The 18,483-nt window shown below is 38.8% G+C and overlaps 1 protein-coding gene across 1 annotated transcript in view; it reads left to right on the top strand.

Moving 5' to 3' along the window:
• The window catches only part of LOC146633905 (hemicentin-1), a 47,068-nt gene extending 29,031 nt beyond the window's left edge, over positions 1-18,037 (top strand). The window contains exons 24-34 of the mRNA XM_085351893.1: positions 2,337-2,346; positions 2,868-3,119; positions 3,375-3,701; positions 3,799-4,038; positions 4,173-4,400; positions 4,529-4,609; positions 16,059-16,337; positions 16,420-16,677; positions 16,972-17,298; positions 17,475-17,738; positions 17,871-18,037. Of these exons, the coding sequence (XP_085208019.1) occupies positions 2,337-2,346; positions 2,868-3,119; positions 3,375-3,701; positions 3,799-4,038; positions 4,173-4,400; positions 4,529-4,609; positions 16,059-16,337; positions 16,420-16,677; positions 16,972-17,298; positions 17,475-17,738; positions 17,871-18,037 (2,433 nt within the window). The remainder of the gene's footprint in view (positions 1-2,336; positions 2,347-2,867; positions 3,120-3,374; positions 3,702-3,798; positions 4,039-4,172; positions 4,401-4,528; positions 4,610-16,058; positions 16,338-16,419; positions 16,678-16,971; positions 17,299-17,474; positions 17,739-17,870) is intronic.
• Positions 18,038-18,483: the final 446 nt, after the last annotated feature.

The raw sequence follows: 18,483 nt of genomic DNA, 5'->3' as shown, positions 1-18,483 counted from the left end.
ATTTGTAATTTTTATGGACAGAGCTATGCACAGCCAAAGGTCCAAGGGTGTCAAGTTCAGTGGTGTTATGGAAATCTGAAAGAAACTGATCTACACAAACAGCTGAGGTTTTAATTTGTCTTTGCAAAGGGGTCAAACAACAGTACAGAGTACAACAGCAGTCTGCATGGCTTTTGACAAAGAATGACAACAAGCGTAGAAGCATAGAAACACATTGTCTACCCATCATGTTCACAGATTACAGTCAGAACATTCCAAAGATAACTTGTACAGATGAATATATCTATAAGATAAAACATGTAGAGCCTTCCACTCAGCCAAATCAACTTAAAACAGAGAAAATCAGAATCCTAAAATTTCCTATTATGTTTCACATAAAAATCCAGCAATGTTCAAACTAGGGGATCTTTGTGTGTCATAGTGAAAGTGAAAATTTTGCAGCATCTCAACATGTCACTCCTCACACAAGAAGAGCATGTGTGGGTATTAGCTATACTTAAATTAAAACATTGTTTCTAAATTTGCCCTTGCAGCACTGTTGCTCAAAGTCACCATCTCATAGAAATATGTGAGGTGCAGCAGATGAAGTTTCAGTCAACTATAACTAACCTGGTGTGTGTGCTGTACATTTTCTTTCCTCCTCCAAAAGTAGGTCATTTGTGTTACCAGTGGTTAGTTTCCACTGGTAGGACCATAAGTGCTGATAAACTTTTCTTGGCAGCAGACAGAAAGCAAAAAATGCACGCTTAAAGTTATATTTACATTAATTAATTATTACATGTATTGTAAGTGAAAAAGTAACAAATTCTCTCACCCCTTGTCCTAACAGAGTGTACATAGTATCCACCACCACAATCAACTTCAAGCATTAGCTCAGTCAAAGTAGCTGCACGTCTCTCATGTGGAGCATGTGATTCATCCATATCAACAAAAGCAACACAGGAGTGTGTGCAAAGTGTTATCAACTCGAGTCTTCATGACAGGCTTGGTGGCTGCATCAATCTTTTATAGAATCTGTGTTAACACCAGAGGTCCTCTGGCGAGGAATGAATGCGTAGAAACTCTCCTGTGTTTGCAGAACTTTGCGTTCACAGTTAGCGCCCTGTGTTTTCCCAGTTTTTTCTTTAACATTTAGTAGTTGAAACAAAGAGTGTTTTTTTTTTAAATTACTAACATGTTGCTTTTGTGGAAAGTGAAGCTTTTTAAAGTTAATCCTGGACACATTTTTCAATGTTTAGATTTTGTCTGAATCTTGAGCTTTACAATTATTTTCTCTTCCATGTGTCTTACATATAGATGTAAACAACCTAATTAAAAAACAACAACTAAAAAAACATATTGTATTATATCTACTATTATTTAAAAAGATAAGTTGGACAAATATTTGCCCACTATTGATGACATGGATTACTGTACTTGTCATAGTTGTAATTGGCCAGATATTTAAGTTTTTAGACAATGACAAATGTTGTAAAAATGTGATTGTAGGATAATCAATTAAGACGAGCTATTTGGGGACCTGTAAAGATAACGTTGAATCCTGTACTGCAGGATATCTAATGCAAATCCTGAAACTGAACTTCTGCTGGGCAATCCTGAAACAGTCTTCACCTCCTCCATCCATCTGCTTCATCCTGTATGCTGACTAAACATGCTGCTTGTCTGGATGCTGGGCTTCCCCATGCTCATCTTTTCAGTGTGTGGTGAGTGCTTAAGAGCTCTATGTGTCATAAACTGGCTGTGTAATGCAGGTGGGAAAGGATAGGTTGGATAGTATTTCATTTGGCAGTTAAGAACAAAACATTTTACTTTCTTTTTTAACTTCACTTTCAGTTTATGGCTTGCATTTAGTTTCAATGGCCACAATCTCCACATGTCAGCAGCGAGGGTAACGACAAACTGAAAATAATGGTGCTTTGTAAATGCTTCCCTTTTAATGAGATTCAAATTAAAATAAAAAAGATGAAACTTGTCACTGATATAACATCTGAATTTTTAACATTTAACATTTTCAAGTTAAAAGTGTTATTTATGGTTGAAACATCATCAGTAAATCATCAGAATCTAGCACCATTTACAAAACTTTGTTGCTAGGATCTTGGGTGATGTGTTTTGAGTTTTGGTGGTTTTTGATTTACTTTTGGGTAAATAATTAATAATTTATGTTCTAGTTCTATGGTATTTAATTTAATGTCATTTCCTTAATGCTTCTGAATTAGCTTAGCTCTTAGCTCTTTTGTATTAGTGCAAGTTTCCTCTCTTGTCCACAAGCTGTTTGTCTTGTCTCTGTTATTAAACAGCATTTTGTCTCTGTGTTTGCTCTTTTTCTGAATCAGGTTTGTATCAGTAGGTCTTTGTGTTTGTTCAATTCCTGTTTTATTGTGATACTCTCTTGTCTCTTGTGAGTTGTGATGAGTTTACTCGCCACGCTATTCCTGAGTTCCTGAGTGTTTCCTATTAGTCTCCGCTTCCCCTAATAACTCTCTTGTGTCTATATTGTCTCAGTCTCCCTTTGATCTTCATCAGAGTAGTTCCTGGGTGTTATTCTGTTTCCTGATCTTCTTCCCCTAGTGTCTTGGGCACTTAGTGAGTTCTGTAGTTTGAACTTGTTTTTTGATTTAGTTTTTTGTTCTGTTTCATGTAGTTTAAGACCACTTGAAAAATGGCAAAAAAATCATATTTTGCATGGTTCAATCTTAACAGGGCTCCAACCACAGCTTCAACATGCAACAAAAAGAAATGAGAGTGAGACAAAACATTCTTTTGATCATGCAACTTAATGAAAACAACGCTTAAACTGAAACAGGCTAGACATAGTCACATACTGTTGACTGTTGTGACTGAAAACATTTCTTTGTGAATAGCAGGTTGCCCTTTAACACTGACACCTTCTGAAATGGTTGTGAGATTTGGAGATCCAGTTTTAATCAACTGCAGCACATCAGCCACAGATGTTGAAGGGATGGGCTGGGAGGCTCCATTTGGAGGTACAGGATTTGAGCGTCCTCCTGTTGTCACTTGGAGGGTTGACAAAGTGGAAGAGTGGAGTCCAAATCCTTTTTGCTATGTTACTCTAAATGATGTACAGTGTACTGTGAGTCCACTCATCACTGTTTATAGTAAGTACATGTGCACACACTGTTTTATTGTGTTATAAACTACATGAACTGATATTTGTATTATAATACAACAGTGATTTCACTTATAATGCTCAGCAGGTATCTATTATCCTCTAATTACTCTGATTCAATTGTTAGTACGTTTTAGTCAAAATGAAAATCTATCTGCAACCAGCAACATCATGTGTGAAATAATGCATATTTTCTGTATGCTTATATTTGATTGTTTTTTTCCCCACTTTGATTTGTTTACAGAAACTCCAGACTCTGTGTCAGTGTCTGACATGGGTCGTGGTCCAATGGTGGAGGGCAGAGAGTATGATCTGAAGTGTGATGTCATCAATGTGGCTCCTGTTCAAAATCTCACAGTGACGTGGTACAGAGGCAATGAAACTGTGCTCACACAGATGTTTAATGACTCCACTATGACTCCAGTAAACGCATCTTCTACCCTGAGAATCTCCACTCAGAGAGATTACAATGGATTAACTTTTAGATGTGAGGCTGAGCTGCACCTCGGACCCAAAGGGCCAAAGTTCCTCCCTAATGTAACCTCACCACCTTACACTGCTGTTGTTCTTTGTAAGATTCTCACCAATTTACTTCATATTTTTTAATCTAAGACACAGCTCTGTGATCTATGAAATATAAATTAATCTATGTTGATATTCCTTCCTAGATAAACCATTCATGGAATCTTGTCCAGACTACGTCACTGTTAATGAAAGTGCTGCCTTCAGCATTGACATGTTATCCTGTCAGCCTGATGGGAACCCTTTTCCCACTGTTCAGTGGTTCTATGAGGAGAAACTCATCAATCCATCGAGGTCACTGACCAGGACTGACTCAGGAAAGTACACGGCTGTAGTTCAAAACAGTCGTGGCAGAAGCAACACCTCAGTTCATATCACAGTGGAATGTGAGTGCATCAGACCTGGGTCATTTTATATTTTAGCCGAATAATGATAAAACACACTAAAGTATTGACAAGATAATATTTTGTTTTCAGTTATTTACTTATTTATTTAAATGAATCTGATACCATTTTTACAGACAGTCCTTCTTTCACCTGCAAAGAGCACTATGAGATCACAGTGAATGATAAACATCAAAGTATCTGTGAACCAGTAGGATTACCTACACCCACCCTCACCTGGTTTAAAGATGGCAAACAGATGGTTTCCCCACAGCGCTGGAAAAAGAATGATAGTGGAAAATACTTGCTTAATGCACACAACACACATGGAACAGCTGAACACACACTGTATCTTGAAATTTTGTGTAAGTTTAAAATTTTCAGAATTATATTGTCTTTTTATGATTTCTCCACAGTGAAAATAAGTAATTTTTGAGATGATAATATATTTTGAAGGACATTACTTACTTTCAAAATTTTGTATTTTTTCCAGATTCTCCTGAGTTCAAGAATGGAAATGAAAGCAAGCAGGTGCTCCAGGGTGAAGATGTTACTTTAAGTTGTAGTGCTGACAGTAACCCACCTTCAAACATCAGATGGGTTTACACACCTGCTGTGAATTCAAATGTGACCACTGAGGGGCACCAGAAGATAATCACTATCACTAGAGCCACGTCTACCAATGCTGGTTTTTACATTTGTGTTGCAGAGAATAAAGTTGGGAGAAATACACGATTCGTCACACTGATGATAAAAGGTATGATTACTGACTCTGTGCAGAACAGTTATGGAAATGTAGGAAAAAATTACTGATGTTTAATTTCAACAATGCATGGCATGATGTATTAAACAGAAGTCACATGTTGTTTTATTTTGTTGGTCTTACAGGCAATACCAGTAAAGTCCTCTTTCCAGCTATTTGGGCTTTTCTCACTCTATTGATCATCGGTCTTACCCTCCTCGTGGTCTATTTTCACAACAGGCAGAAAAAACGTGGACAATACAATTTTGTTCCGGTGTGCCAAATGTCTAATATAGCCATTTGACTTTTGCACAAGCCAATGGCAATGCGTAGGATCTTTGCTGCATTCTGTTCTGCGTGTCAAACTCATTAATACAATTTAGATTTGTTAGTATTTTACAGATTAATTACATTATTGAATTTCAAGTTACATATTTATATATGAGTCATTGATTCATTAAAAGCTAGAAAATGAAAAGCATATTTACACATAAATGGATTATGATCCATTTCTAAACTTCATAGACCTGAAAACAGTATAAATGTGCAAAACAATAAAAAGGTTACACTTGTGATGCAAAAATACTGTGTTATCCAGTGCTATGAAGCAGGAAACTGTTAACAGTAACCCATGTTGTGTCCTCTATTTGGATTAAAATCTGTTTTCATGTATTATTTTTTATTTCTTTTTCACTTTCCTCACAAGGCAGCTTCTTTTTAGTCGTTAAATATTAGAGTTTAAGTATCTCGGGGTCTTGTTCATGAGTGACGGGAGAAGGGAGCGGGAGATCGACAGACGGATTGGCGCTTTGGCTGCAGTGATGCGGATGCTGTACCGGTCTGTTGTGGTGAAGAGAGAGCTGAGTGAGACAGTTGAGGTGGTTCGGGGATCTGAGAAAGATGCCTCATGGGCGCCTCATGGGTGAGGTATTCCAGGTATGTCCCACTGGGAGGCCCTGGGGCAGACCCAGGACACGCTGGAGAGATTATATCTCTTGGGTGGCCTGGGAACGCCTTGGTGTTCCACTGGAGGTCATAGGGGGTCATATGATAGATGTTTTGTTTTTTTTGTCTTTATGTATTATTGTAGGGTTATTTCTTTAATTTATTTACAGTGACACAATAGAGTGTCAAATAACAGATACGTCCATTATACGTTTATTGCTTGAAACCAGAGAACAAGGGCTACAATCCAAACATCAGAAACATGCATTACTGGTGTAAACCATAAAAGGGGAGCAAAGCTTACTTTTTGTATCCAAATAAAAATATCGATCTTGGCGGTTTACAGATGCTTACAGCACATGCATAACAAAGGACAACCTTTTTATTCTGGATCCACCTGAGATTATAGCAGAATATGAAGGAAAACCTCTCACTGTAAACTGCACCATCACATTGGATGAACATGAGTGGATGTACTAGACAGTTGGAAATGAAATCTTTCAGATCGAAGATGAAGGAATGTTTATCTCCCACTCAGTGCCACTGTCAGACTGGAATGAGAAGGCCAAGTGCAAAATAAAGTTAAATGAGTTTCACGAAGTCAGCAAGGACTTTCAAGTTATTGTATTTAGTAAGTTTCATTTTAAATATATACAGTGCAAAGAGAAAGTTAATAATTATTAAAATAAGTAACTAAGTTTTTCATCTAATGTTGTTCGCCAGAGAATCCAGAAGCTGATGATTCTGTACAGCATGTGAATGTGATGGGAGAAGAAACACAGAATTGGCTGCAGTGTGACATCATTAACACTATTTGTTGCTCCGACAAATACCTGACTGTTAGCTGGTACAAAAACAATGTAAAAAATGCAGACAGAATCTTTCAATGACACAATAAAAACACCAGTAAATGAGTCCTCTATTGAGTCAACCTCAGAAGAGAAAAATTTAGTTGAGATGGGATGTGATATGTGAAGCTCAGCTGGACTTTGGCCCATACAGACCAAAATGTCACGTTTTTTCTCAAACACACAGAGTTTCAGCAGACTGCAAGTAAACATCCTGGTCGTCTATACAGAAAGAGAGATATTTAATTAAAATTGTTAGCATAGATTAAAGAACACGAATAGTCTCAATAGCATGTGAGTAAATTGCAAGACTGCCAATTGTCTGAGAAACATAACCGAGACAATCCACGTTTATGTTGAACCAAGAGGTACACTTCCCTGTTTAGCTTACATCTAATGTGCTTGTGGGTTATTTAGATGATTTGACTGAATATATTTGCTTGTGAATGACAGGTTGCTCTCTAAAATTAGTACCTTCTGAAATTGTTGTGAGATCTGGAGATCCAGTTTCAGCTTCAGCACATCAGCCATACCTATTTTAATACTAAAACATTGGTAAACGAATGCATGTTTTATATATTTTATGTTAAGATGATATATATTTCTTTATTTACCTTCTTTACTTTTTTTTTTAAATATAAGACTACTGCTAGACTTTTTCCAGTCATGTGGGCTTTGCTTGCTCTGTTGGTCGTTGGCTTCATCTTCCTTGAGGTGCCTTTTTACAAATGGTAGAAAAAACATGGCCATTACACTGTTTCTCCTGACAAAGGGCCAGTTGGTTACGAGATCCCTTTGACATCAATCAGTGCAAATGCTTAGGACACTTGCTGCATCTGAACTGCAGCTTAATGACATTTGTAACCTAACTATTTGTCTTGCATTTCATTTATGGTTTACTTGTTTTTCCTTAAAGCTGATTTTCAGTCTTGAAACGTTGGATGTGTATGTTGGATGGCATTACTGCAACCTAAACAAGTTAAATAAAGTAGATTATTTGAAGGTGTAAAAAAGTAATTTTGAGTGGTTAATCGTTTCAATCACACAGTAAGTGTCTGCAAGCATCAGTTAGAGAGTTATTTAATGTTGGAATTTAAACTCCATGGCAGGATTCATGTGGGGAAGTGTGAGATGGTCAATTAGGGAAGCACAGAATTCCCTGAGTGTGTCGGCTGTGGAACATGCACTTCTTGCATAAATGTATCACTTTAACCATTTAAGGGATTCAGGATGAAGCACAGTCTCCTAGCTAGTCTCTGTGTGGTTTAGGGTGATGTCCCTTTAAGATTTATAAGGATCTGGGAGTGGCGTGGATAGGAAACCTATTTTTATCCCATATTTCCTTCCTTATGTTAATTAACCAGACCCAGACTAACGAATTACAGCCCAAATTAAAAGTTTGAGCATTCTGATTCAGTATATATGCACAAAAAGAAAAGGTGGAGCAGAGAAGTATTCACATTTTGACCTTTTGGGATAACTTTGGAAAAGTATTTGGAATAATCTGACAGTTTAACCAACAAGCTGAATATTTGATTTGGACATAGATCACTGGGTGAGTTTGTCAGCTGCTTGGCTTGTGAGTAATTGTCTGTATATCAAAAATGCAATTTTTTAAAGCAGTGCAAGCTGTGAAAGAAAGTGTGTAATTTTCACAATATGTCAAGTAAACTTAGAAGTGCTTTATCCCTCCATTCTGTTTAATACAAAAAGTGTTTTTAGCTCGGCCAGTGGTTTCCTATCATGCTGAACAGAACATTAACTTAATTTTATAAATAGTTTTAATACTGAGAGTCAGAAAGTAGGAAAACTCAAGACGCTCTTCCCATAATTCCCGAACATCCCATTTTGGAGTTACTGTTAATCTTGCAATGTCCAACACCATTGCAAGAGATCATGGGTAGAGCAAATGAAATTTGGCCCATTTTGACATTTGCTAGTATAAAACTCCCCAAAATGTTCTAAACTGACCCAAATTGTACACGAAAGCCTCACATTTTTCTGAAAGCTCCAAATTTGATCTTGTTTTACAGGTGCTGCAAATCTTTGTACACCGAGGCTGATCTAGGTCAGACTGGACCTGTATATATCCAACTACAGTTTCATTGTAGTTGGATATATACAACTGTGTCTATGAATGCAAAACTATGCATTCATAACTTCGTAACTGCCATTTTAATGATTATCAGCTGAGGACCTTCAATGATAATTTTGACTCCTGTGCCTCACAACATCTAATGCAAATCCTGAAACTGAACTTTTTCTGGATGTTCCTGAATGACACCTCATCTCCTCCATCCACCTCCATCATCCTGCATGCTGTCTGCCACAATGCTGGGCTTCCTCATGCTCATCTTTTCACTGTGTGGTGAGTGCTGAAGACATCTCTGTGGATCTGACATACTGTGTATTAATTTATTTAATAATGGTTAGAGACAAAACTTTTAACTTTCCCTTTTAACTTCACGCTTAGTTTATTGTTGGAAATTTAATTTCAATGGCCTCCACGAGTTACAAGTAAAGGTAACTGGAAAAAGCAAAAATAAAAATAATGATTTGTAAATACTGAGATTTGAACAAAAGACAAAAACATTCAAATTATTATTGATGGAAGAGTTACAGGTATGTGTTATTGCGGAACAAACTTCTGATCTCAATCAATAAAGTGAGTGTGGTGGTCAACAATTCATGGGTCTGTCGGTTGAAACTTTGCTCGCTGGAAACTTTATGACCAGTAGGAGCTACAGTAGCTTTACCTGCAACTGACGCGAAAACAATGAGAGGATCATCATACAACCCTTCAATAACACAACACAAGAAATATGTCCAGTATCCTGAGAGTCAACATAACCAGAGAGAAAAATGTAGTTGAGTTCAGATGTGAAGCTCGGCTGGACTTTGGACTGCATGGACCAAAACTTCATGCCATTTCTCAAACACACAGTGTTTCAGACCACTGTGAGTAAATATCCTAATGTTTCTAGGAAAATACAACATTCACTTAATTTTCCAATTTTGAGTCAGTAAAACAATGTCAAAACCAGTGTAGTTAGGTACCATATATCTATATCTATATCTATATCTATATATATATATACAGTGGGGCAAAAAAGTATTTAGTCAGCCACCGATTGTGCAAGTTCCCCCACCTAAAATGATGACAGAGGTCAGTAATTTGCACCAGAGGTACACTTCAACTGTGAGAGACAGAATGTGAAAAAAAAATCCATGAATCCACATGGTAGGATTTGTAAAGAATTTATTCGTAAATCAGGGTGGAAAATAAGTATTTGGTCAATAACAAAAATACAACTCAATACTTTGTAACATAACCTTTGTTGGCAATAACAGAGGTCAAACGTTTACTATAGGTCTTTACCAGGGGCCTGTTCTTCGTACGTCGCTTACTACATCCAAGATCAAATGACACATCCAAGACCAAACCATCGCGCTAACCGTGAGCTCGCTAATCCGGTTCCCCGAACACACCTGCTGTTGACGATTAGTACAGCTGGACGCAGTAATGTGACATCACTGGGTGTCGTAAAAGGGGCTACGCATCGATAGTAGAAACATTGATCGGCAACCCGCTGATTGGTCGGCGAAAATGTCGAAGGAGCGCGCTCGGTATTTTCCGGCAGCAGAGCAAGAACTCATGAGTGAGGGATTTCAGGAGTTTCAGAGTTTAATGAAAACGCAAGAGAACACTGCAAAGGCTGCAAAAGCAAGGAGAGAGGGGCTGGCAGAAAGTTGCTGACAAATCAAACTCGTAGGTAATTTAATAATAATAATAATAATAATGGATTGGGTTTATATAGCGCTTTCCAAGGCACCCAAAGCGCTGTACGATACCACTATTCATTCACTCCCACATTCACACACTGGTGGAGGCAGCTACGGTTGTAGCCAGGCTGCCATATCGCGCCATCGGCCCCTCTGGCCAACACCAGTAGGCGGTAGGGTAGATCTATCATATGACACTATATTGTCCAATATCATATGGCATTATATTATATTATAATATGTTATATTATATCCCCTTTCACATTAGAGCCACAACAGGACCCACAAGAACATGGGAACAAGTAAAAGTGGAATACAGGAGTATTCTACAGAATGGTAATATTTATCTCTTAGATTGCTTTTCGTCTCTTGGCAAGGTAATACTGGCCTGTAATACTCTGTTAGTTTGTTCATAACAGCAACCAAGAAAAGGGCAGAGGAAAAAAAGACAGGTGGTGGTCCTGCACCCCCTCGTCAACAAGTTGGTTAAGTAAATAATACCCTCACGGGAATATCGATATCTCTCAATGAGCACACTGTCGCGCTGAGCTAAAGGATCCTGTCTATCCCGCAATATACGCTGAATTCTGAGGACTCTCCTTATCAATCTTGCACCTTCCGCAATGGGTTGGTCGCGTATACGGACAGGACATGGCTGCGACAGGCTTCCCAAATCCACCTTCGCTTTTATAGCCGTGGTCTCTCATCTTGATTACACGAAGTAATTTACAATTACTACTCTGAAATATGAATTACATCTGTAATAATCACATACATGTAATAGAATGTTAATAGTACATTTCCCTTTTTTAGGAAATGACCTGTATGTATCTGTGTGACATCAATAAAAGGATCAAGTGCTGCATTATCTTTAGTTACATTGATGTTATTTATTTATGGTGAAACAGTGGTGGAATATCGCTGTTGCTTTCGTATAAATGAAGCGGACATACCTGCGTGGCCGCGATCTAATCCTGTTTACATAAAGTAAACCTGCTCCCGAGCAGGTTTACGCTTACGGCTCTGTTGCTATGACAGCAAGTCCCGGATGAGCTTCGGGGAACCGAACGATCCAGGATCACGCAAAATCGTCAACAATCTAATCCAGCTAATTTACTTAGCGAGGTACGAAGAACAGGCCCCAGGTTTGCACACACAGTAGCTGGTATTTTGGCCCATTCCTCCATGCAGATCTTCTCGAGAGCAGTGATGTTTTGGGGCTGTTGCCGAGCAACACGGACTTTCAACTCCCGCCACAGATTTTCTATGGGGTTGAGGTCTGGAGACTGGCTAGGCCACTCCAGGACTTTCAAATGCTTCTTACGGAGCCACTCCTTTGTTGCCCGGGCGGTGTGTTTTGGATCATTGTCATGTTGGAAGACCCAGCCTCGTTTCATCTTCAAAGTTCTCACTGATGGAAGGAGGTTTTGGCTCAAAATCTCACGATACATGGCCCCATTCATTCTGTCCTTAACACGGATCAGTCGTCCTGTCCCCTTGGCAGAAAAACAGCCCCATAGCATGATGTTTCCACCCCCATGCTTCACAGTAGGTATGGTGTTCTTGGGATGCAACTCAGTATTCTTCTTCCTCCAAACACGACGAGTTGAGTTTATACCAAAAAGTTCTACTTTGGTTTCATCTGACCACATGACATTCTCCCAATCCTCTGCTGTATCATCCATGTGCTCTCTGGCAAACTTCAGACGGGCCTGGACATGCACTGGCTTCAGCAGCGGAACACGTCTGGCACTGCGGGATTTGATTCCCTGCCGTTGTAGTGTGTTACTGATGGTGACCTTTGTTACTTTGGTCCCAGCTCTCTGCAGGTCATTCACCAGGTCCCCCCGTGTGGTTCTGGGATCTTTGCTCACCGTTCTCATGATCATTTTGACCCCACGGGATGAGATCTTGCGTGGAGCCCCAGATCGAGGGAGATTATCAGTGGTCTTGTATGTCTTCCATTTTCTGATGATTGCTCCCACAGTTGATTTTTTCACACCAAGCTGCTTGTCTATTGTAGATTCACTCTTCCCAGTCTGGTGCAGGTCTACAATACTTTTCCTGGTGTCCTTCGAGAGCTCTTTGGTCTTGGCCATGGCGGAGTTTGGAGTCTGACTGTTTGAGGCTGTGGACAGGTGTCTTTTATACAGATGATGAGTTCAAACAGGTGCCATTCATACAGGTAACGAGTGGGGGACAGAAAAGCTTCTTACAGAAGACGTTACAGGTCTGTGAGAGCCAGAGATTTTCCTTGTTTGAGGTGACCAAATACTTATTTTCCACCCTGATTTACGAATAAATTCTTTACAAATCCTACCATGTGAATTCATGGATTTTTTTTTTCACATTCTGTCTCTCACAGTTGAAGTGTACCTCTGGTGCAAATTACTGACCTCTGTCATCATTTTAAGTGGGGGAACTTGCACAATCGGTGGCTGACTAAATACTTTTTTGCCCCACTGTATATATCTATATATATATATATATATATATATATATATATATATATATATATATTAGGGGTGCAACGATGCTCGTATCGATATTGAACCGTTCGATATAGTACTTTCGGTTCGGTACGCATATGTATCGAACAATACAAAATTTGTAATTTATTTTATCAACTTTCCTTCTGACGATGCTGTCTGTGTTGAGCGCTCAGTGAATCTGCGTTCGACTACTCCGCCTAGGCTGCACTGTCGAGCGCAGATCCACTGAGCGTTCAACACAGACAGCCTTGTCAGAAGGAAGAGCGCAGGGCAAGCTAGCGAGACAGAAGTTAAGCTCTCCTTGCAACATGGCAAATTGAACCTCCCCCACCCTCATTCAGATCTGGCGTTTGGAATTATTTTGGTTTTCATGTGACGTATGACCCTGAAGGTAAGCGCGTCATGGACTAAAGTAAAACAGTATGTTGGATGTGCCACGCAATGCTCAATTACATGGGTGGGAACTAGTGTGTTAGCGCAGTTAGCTCGTTAACGTGTTGGCCGTCTAGCCCCACGCACAGGGCGATCAGGGGTAGCTCGTTAACGGCGATTTGCCGTGTTGTGGCGTTAACGTCATTTCAACGAGATTAACGCTGACAGCACTAGTGGGAACACAACGAATATGACTGCACATTTACGCCGACATCATCCTAGTGCAAAGACAAGTGGAAGCAGACAAAAACAACAAGCATGCATGCTACAAACTTTACTCGCGTCATTTAGACAGCCGTTAGCACATGATTCTCCTTATGGGGACCTGATATGTTTAATATTGTGGCGAGCTCAGACAAGGAGGAGACGGAGGTGTCGTTTGGTCTTGCTTCCCGTGAGCTAGCCAGGGAGCACAGCCGTTTACTGACATCTGCAGAAGAACACTGCCGCTAGCTAACTGCTCAGCGCGGCAACCGCACAGCAACAACAACAACAACACACAGGGCGCCCTCTGACCCCGGAAGGACACACCGTCGCAGCGAGAGAGCGTCACCCGTCACTATGGCAACATAAACAAAACATAACTGTACAAACAGAACCCCGAACAGCCCTGACCCGCTACAATATGCTGCTGAGAATATAGCCCAGAAGAAGCATATAGTATAGCTTTTATTTTGGAAAGAGCCATTTCTCTGTAATAAACTCTCCTTTTCAAAGATGAGTGATTCCTCAATCAGATACAGGGCTCGTCCCGGGGCTAGCGATTTTTCCAGTCGAGCTACCAAAATCTATCTCTGCCCTGCCGGTTGGGCTATTGTAGGAAGGAAAAATATATGTCAATGCTTTTGCATTCTTTCGGAAATGTAGCTGGGTAATTATGTCATTGGCATCGGTGAGCCACTGTCAATATGTGACATATTAAAATCGCGTTTGAATTTGCGCTTGTTTTTTGCTTTCACTTTGCAATCGCGCGAACTGTGTATAGAGAGCGACAGCACTGATTGGTGAGTGATGATAATTTGCGCACCAATTCCTCTGACATCGTCTTATCAATCGTTAGCTTACTATGCAAACATGACAAGTGAAATCTCCCGCAGCTTAAACATGTGAGAGGTTGATCGCGCAGAGAATCGCTGACCGTTATGTGTGTGTGTGTAAAAGCAGCAGGATATATTTTAGTTCTGCTGAGCCAAATAAGACAGGTCAGGGTGAAGAAGTGACAGCCAAAGAAAAGCTTACCACAAAACGGAAAAGTTATGACAAATCAGACTACAAGGCAAAAAGAAAGTGCAGCTTTATGGTTTCATGGACAAAAGAATTTCTGTGGCTGCAATATGACGAGCTATATAACCGGGGCTGCACATAAGTGGTCCGCAGGTGCGCATTCGCTGTCAAAAAAAAAACAAAAAACGCGCACAAGAAGTTGCAACGCGTGTTTGCATACATAAGATTTTCTGGAGGAGGACAGACATTTGTTTAAAACTCTTAAAGATGTCGAAGAAGCTCCTTTAAGCAATTAGTTTGGTGTTCCTCCACCTCCAAAGAAATGTCAGAAGGAGTCCGAACCACAAAAGAAGCGCGTATTCTCGGAAAAGTGGTTGTAGGAGGTGAGCTGGCTTCAAACAAATGATGAACGCACAGAGATGTGGTGCAGAATGTGCCGTGAAGATCCCACTCTAGCGGACAAAAACAGTGCTTTTTATATGAACGCAAACGCGCGTTGCAACTTCTTATCTGGTGCGCGTCTTTTATTTTGACAGCGAATGCGCACATGCGGACCACTTATGTGCACCCGTGTAAATAACATAATGTTCTTCCGGGTGTGTTGTTGGTTTTCTCTCGATTTCTGAGTCGACAAGCGCCTTTGTTACTGGGACCAATCATTTTAAGAAAGGCCCCCAAATGCAAGAAATGCATTATCGCTCAGTCTGCAATATCTTTCCCAGAACAAACACCAATTGCAAATAACATACTAAAAATAAACCTGAAAAATCTGTTTAGAACAGTGTACTATGTTGCAAAGAGTGAACTACCACTGGCAAAATTTAGCAGTCTTAGCAAACTTCAAAAAGCAAATGGCCTAGATCTTGGTTCCACTTGTCTCTTACCCGTGACTTCAGTGGAAATTTCAAATTCAGGATCTGACACAGACTGATTCATGTCCTACACAGTTCTTACAAGTTCATAGAAATTTCTGTTCAATTAGAACCAAGTATTTGAGTTGATGATTGTAATTTTTATACAATGTTGTAATTTGTTTTTCAACAATTTTTTGATTAATGTTTTGTTTCCTTTACAATATTATGCTTTAATGTATAATATTGTAAAGGAAACAAAACAGGAAACAAAACATCAATCAAAAAATTGCTCTCTTTTTTTATTCGGGCTACTTACATTTATTTTGGGCTACCAAAAACTGAAGAGTCCCTGCCCGAAGGGCTACTAGGGATTTTGAAATTTTGAGAGCCCTGAGATATATTTATTTTTTTAATTACTTTTGTTTCAGCAACATTAAATTTAAAAACTGTACTTTTGAGTTAAAATATATATTTATAATTTTAATAAATGACAAATTAAAAAGGCATGAACATTTTTTTGTATCGAAAAAATATTGAACCGTGACACCAAAGTATCGAACCGTACCGTGAATTTTGTGTATCGTTGCACCCCTATCTATCTATCTATATATATATATATATATATCTATATCTATATATATATATATATATATATATATATAACTGTGTAAATAACAATCTTCTGTTTTCTTCTTTTTTTCAGATGCTCTTGAACCAAAGACAAAAAACAGAACTCATGTGATGTCTTCAAGTGAGGGCACTAATATTATGTTGACCTGTGAAGCTGTGGGAAACCCTCTTCCGGTCTATGGCTGGACTTGTGATGGGGAAAATATGTTGGAGAACACAAACAGTCTCAATATCACCCTAGTAAACCGCAACACAACCTGCACCTGCACAGCTCCCAGTATTCTAGGAAACATAACTAAGACATTCTATGTTCATGCTGAACCAAGAGGTACACATCCCTGTTTACCTTACAACTACTGTCCTTTTTTTTAGGGACTTATGTCTTTTTATATCCAAAATCAGTTTTAAATGTTAACATGTGTGCTTGTTAATGGCAGGTTGCCCTTTAACACTGACACCTTCTGAAATTGTTGTGAAATTTGGAGATCCAATTTTAATCAACTGCAGCACATCAGCCACAGATGTTGAAGGAATGGGCTGGGAGGCTCCATTTGGAGGTACAGGATTTGAACGCCCTCCTGTTGTCACTTGGAGGGTTGAAAAACTAGAAGAGTGGACTCCAAGTCCTTCCTGCTATGCTACTTTGGTTGATGGATCCCAGTGTACTGTGAGTCCACTCATCGCTGTTTACAGTAAGTACATGTGCACAGACTGTGTTACTGTATTATGACCTGCATGAACTGAAAAATGCATATGCAAGAAAGCAATAATTAAAGACATGCTTAGACATGATAATATCAAGCAGCTTCTAATTGATCCAATTCAAATGTTCCTTATGTGGAAATCAAAATGTGACTCTGGCACCTGCAAACTAACACTTTTAGAAATGCATGTTTCCTGTACTGATGTAATAATGTTAGACATTAAATTTGGTTTTTACATTGTAAATCAGTAATACCAAAAAATAAAAATTGTTTTATTTACAGAAACTCCAGACTTTGTGTCAGTGTCTGACATGGGTCATGTTCCGATGGTGGAGGGCAGAGAGCATGATCTGAAATGTGATGTCATCAGTGTTGCTCCTGTACAGATTCTCACAGTGAAGTGGTACAGAGGCAATGAAACTGTGCTCACAGAGACGTTTAATGAATCTACTGCGATCCCAGTAAACGCATCTTCTACCCTGAAAATCTCCACTCAGAGAGATTACAATGGATTAACTTTTAGATGTGAGGCTGAGCTGCATCTCGGACCTAAAGGACCAAAGTTCCTCCCTAATACATCCTCACCACCTTACACTGCTGTTGTCCTCTGTAAGATTTCCACCCACGTATTTCATGTTTTTTTTTCCACCTCAGAGCTCTGCAACAGAATCACACGATCTTTTTAAATGATTTGTCAATATTGAATATAAATAATTTTAGATGAAAGTAAAGTTTGAAGCATACTATTTTTATCTTATTAAATCTCTCATGTATTTCTTCCACAGATGCCCCTGAGTTCAAGAATGGAAATGAAAGCAAGGAAGTGCTCCAGGGTGAGAATGTTACTTTAAGCTGTAGTGCTGACAGTAACCCACCCTCAAACATCAGATGGATCTACACAGCTGCTGTGAATTCAAACGTGACCACTGAGGGACAACAGAAGACTATCAGTATCACAGGAATCATGTCTGCCAATGCAGGCATTTACATTTGTGTTGCTGAGAATGAAGCTGGGAGAAATACACGATTTGTCTCACTGGTGATAAAAGGTATGATTACTTTTTGGAGAACAGTTATGGAAATGTATAAAGAAAAGTGATAACTGATGTTTAAAATGAACAATATATGACATCGAGAACTGATCTTATTTTAATGTTGTTTTTATTTTGCTTATCTTACAGATAAAGTCCCTTTGCTAGTCATTGGAGTGTTGCTCGCTGTATTTGCCATTGGCCTCATCGTCCTCCTGATCTTTATTTACTATAGAAAGAGAAAAAATTGGCATTCTTCTTTTGACATAATATCAAATGCCACAGATGTCCCTCTGACAGTCAGTAGTAATGCTTAGGATATTTCCCTGCATTATGAAAAATGAAGTAAAATTTTAATTGCATATGTAATTTATGATTTGTCCTATAATATTGTATAAATATACATTTAATTTTTCCATAAATTAATTCCTTGAATTAAACAACTTCATATACCAGAAAACAAATAGCAGAAATATCTAAAATAATAAGAAGGTTATGCTTTAGAGTTAATAATGTTATGTATATGTCTGCTAAACAGTGCATGAAACTGCTGTAAAAACAATTAACATTTAGCAATATTATGTCTTATGTTTGAATTAATTTTTTTTAATTGTTTTTATGTTTTTTGACCCACAGTTCATTTTAATTGTGAAATATCAAGTGTAGCCCTAACAGGTATTACTGCATTTAAACAAAGTAGTCTATGTCATATGCCAGAATTTAAAGGCGAATTATTAATGATCTGAATTAGAGGGTGATCATC

Source organism: Diplotaxodon limnothrissa, linkage group LG4 (genome assembly GCF_057381915.1).
Source record: "Diplotaxodon limnothrissa isolate DT_005_m linkage group LG4, D_limnothrissa_male_GT1.1, whole genome shotgun sequence".
Classification (NCBI taxonomy): Eukaryota; Metazoa; Chordata; class Actinopteri; order Cichliformes; family Cichlidae; genus Diplotaxodon; species Diplotaxodon limnothrissa.
Note: the sequence above shows the minus strand (reverse complement) of the source record. Positions and strands in the feature narration are given on the sequence as shown.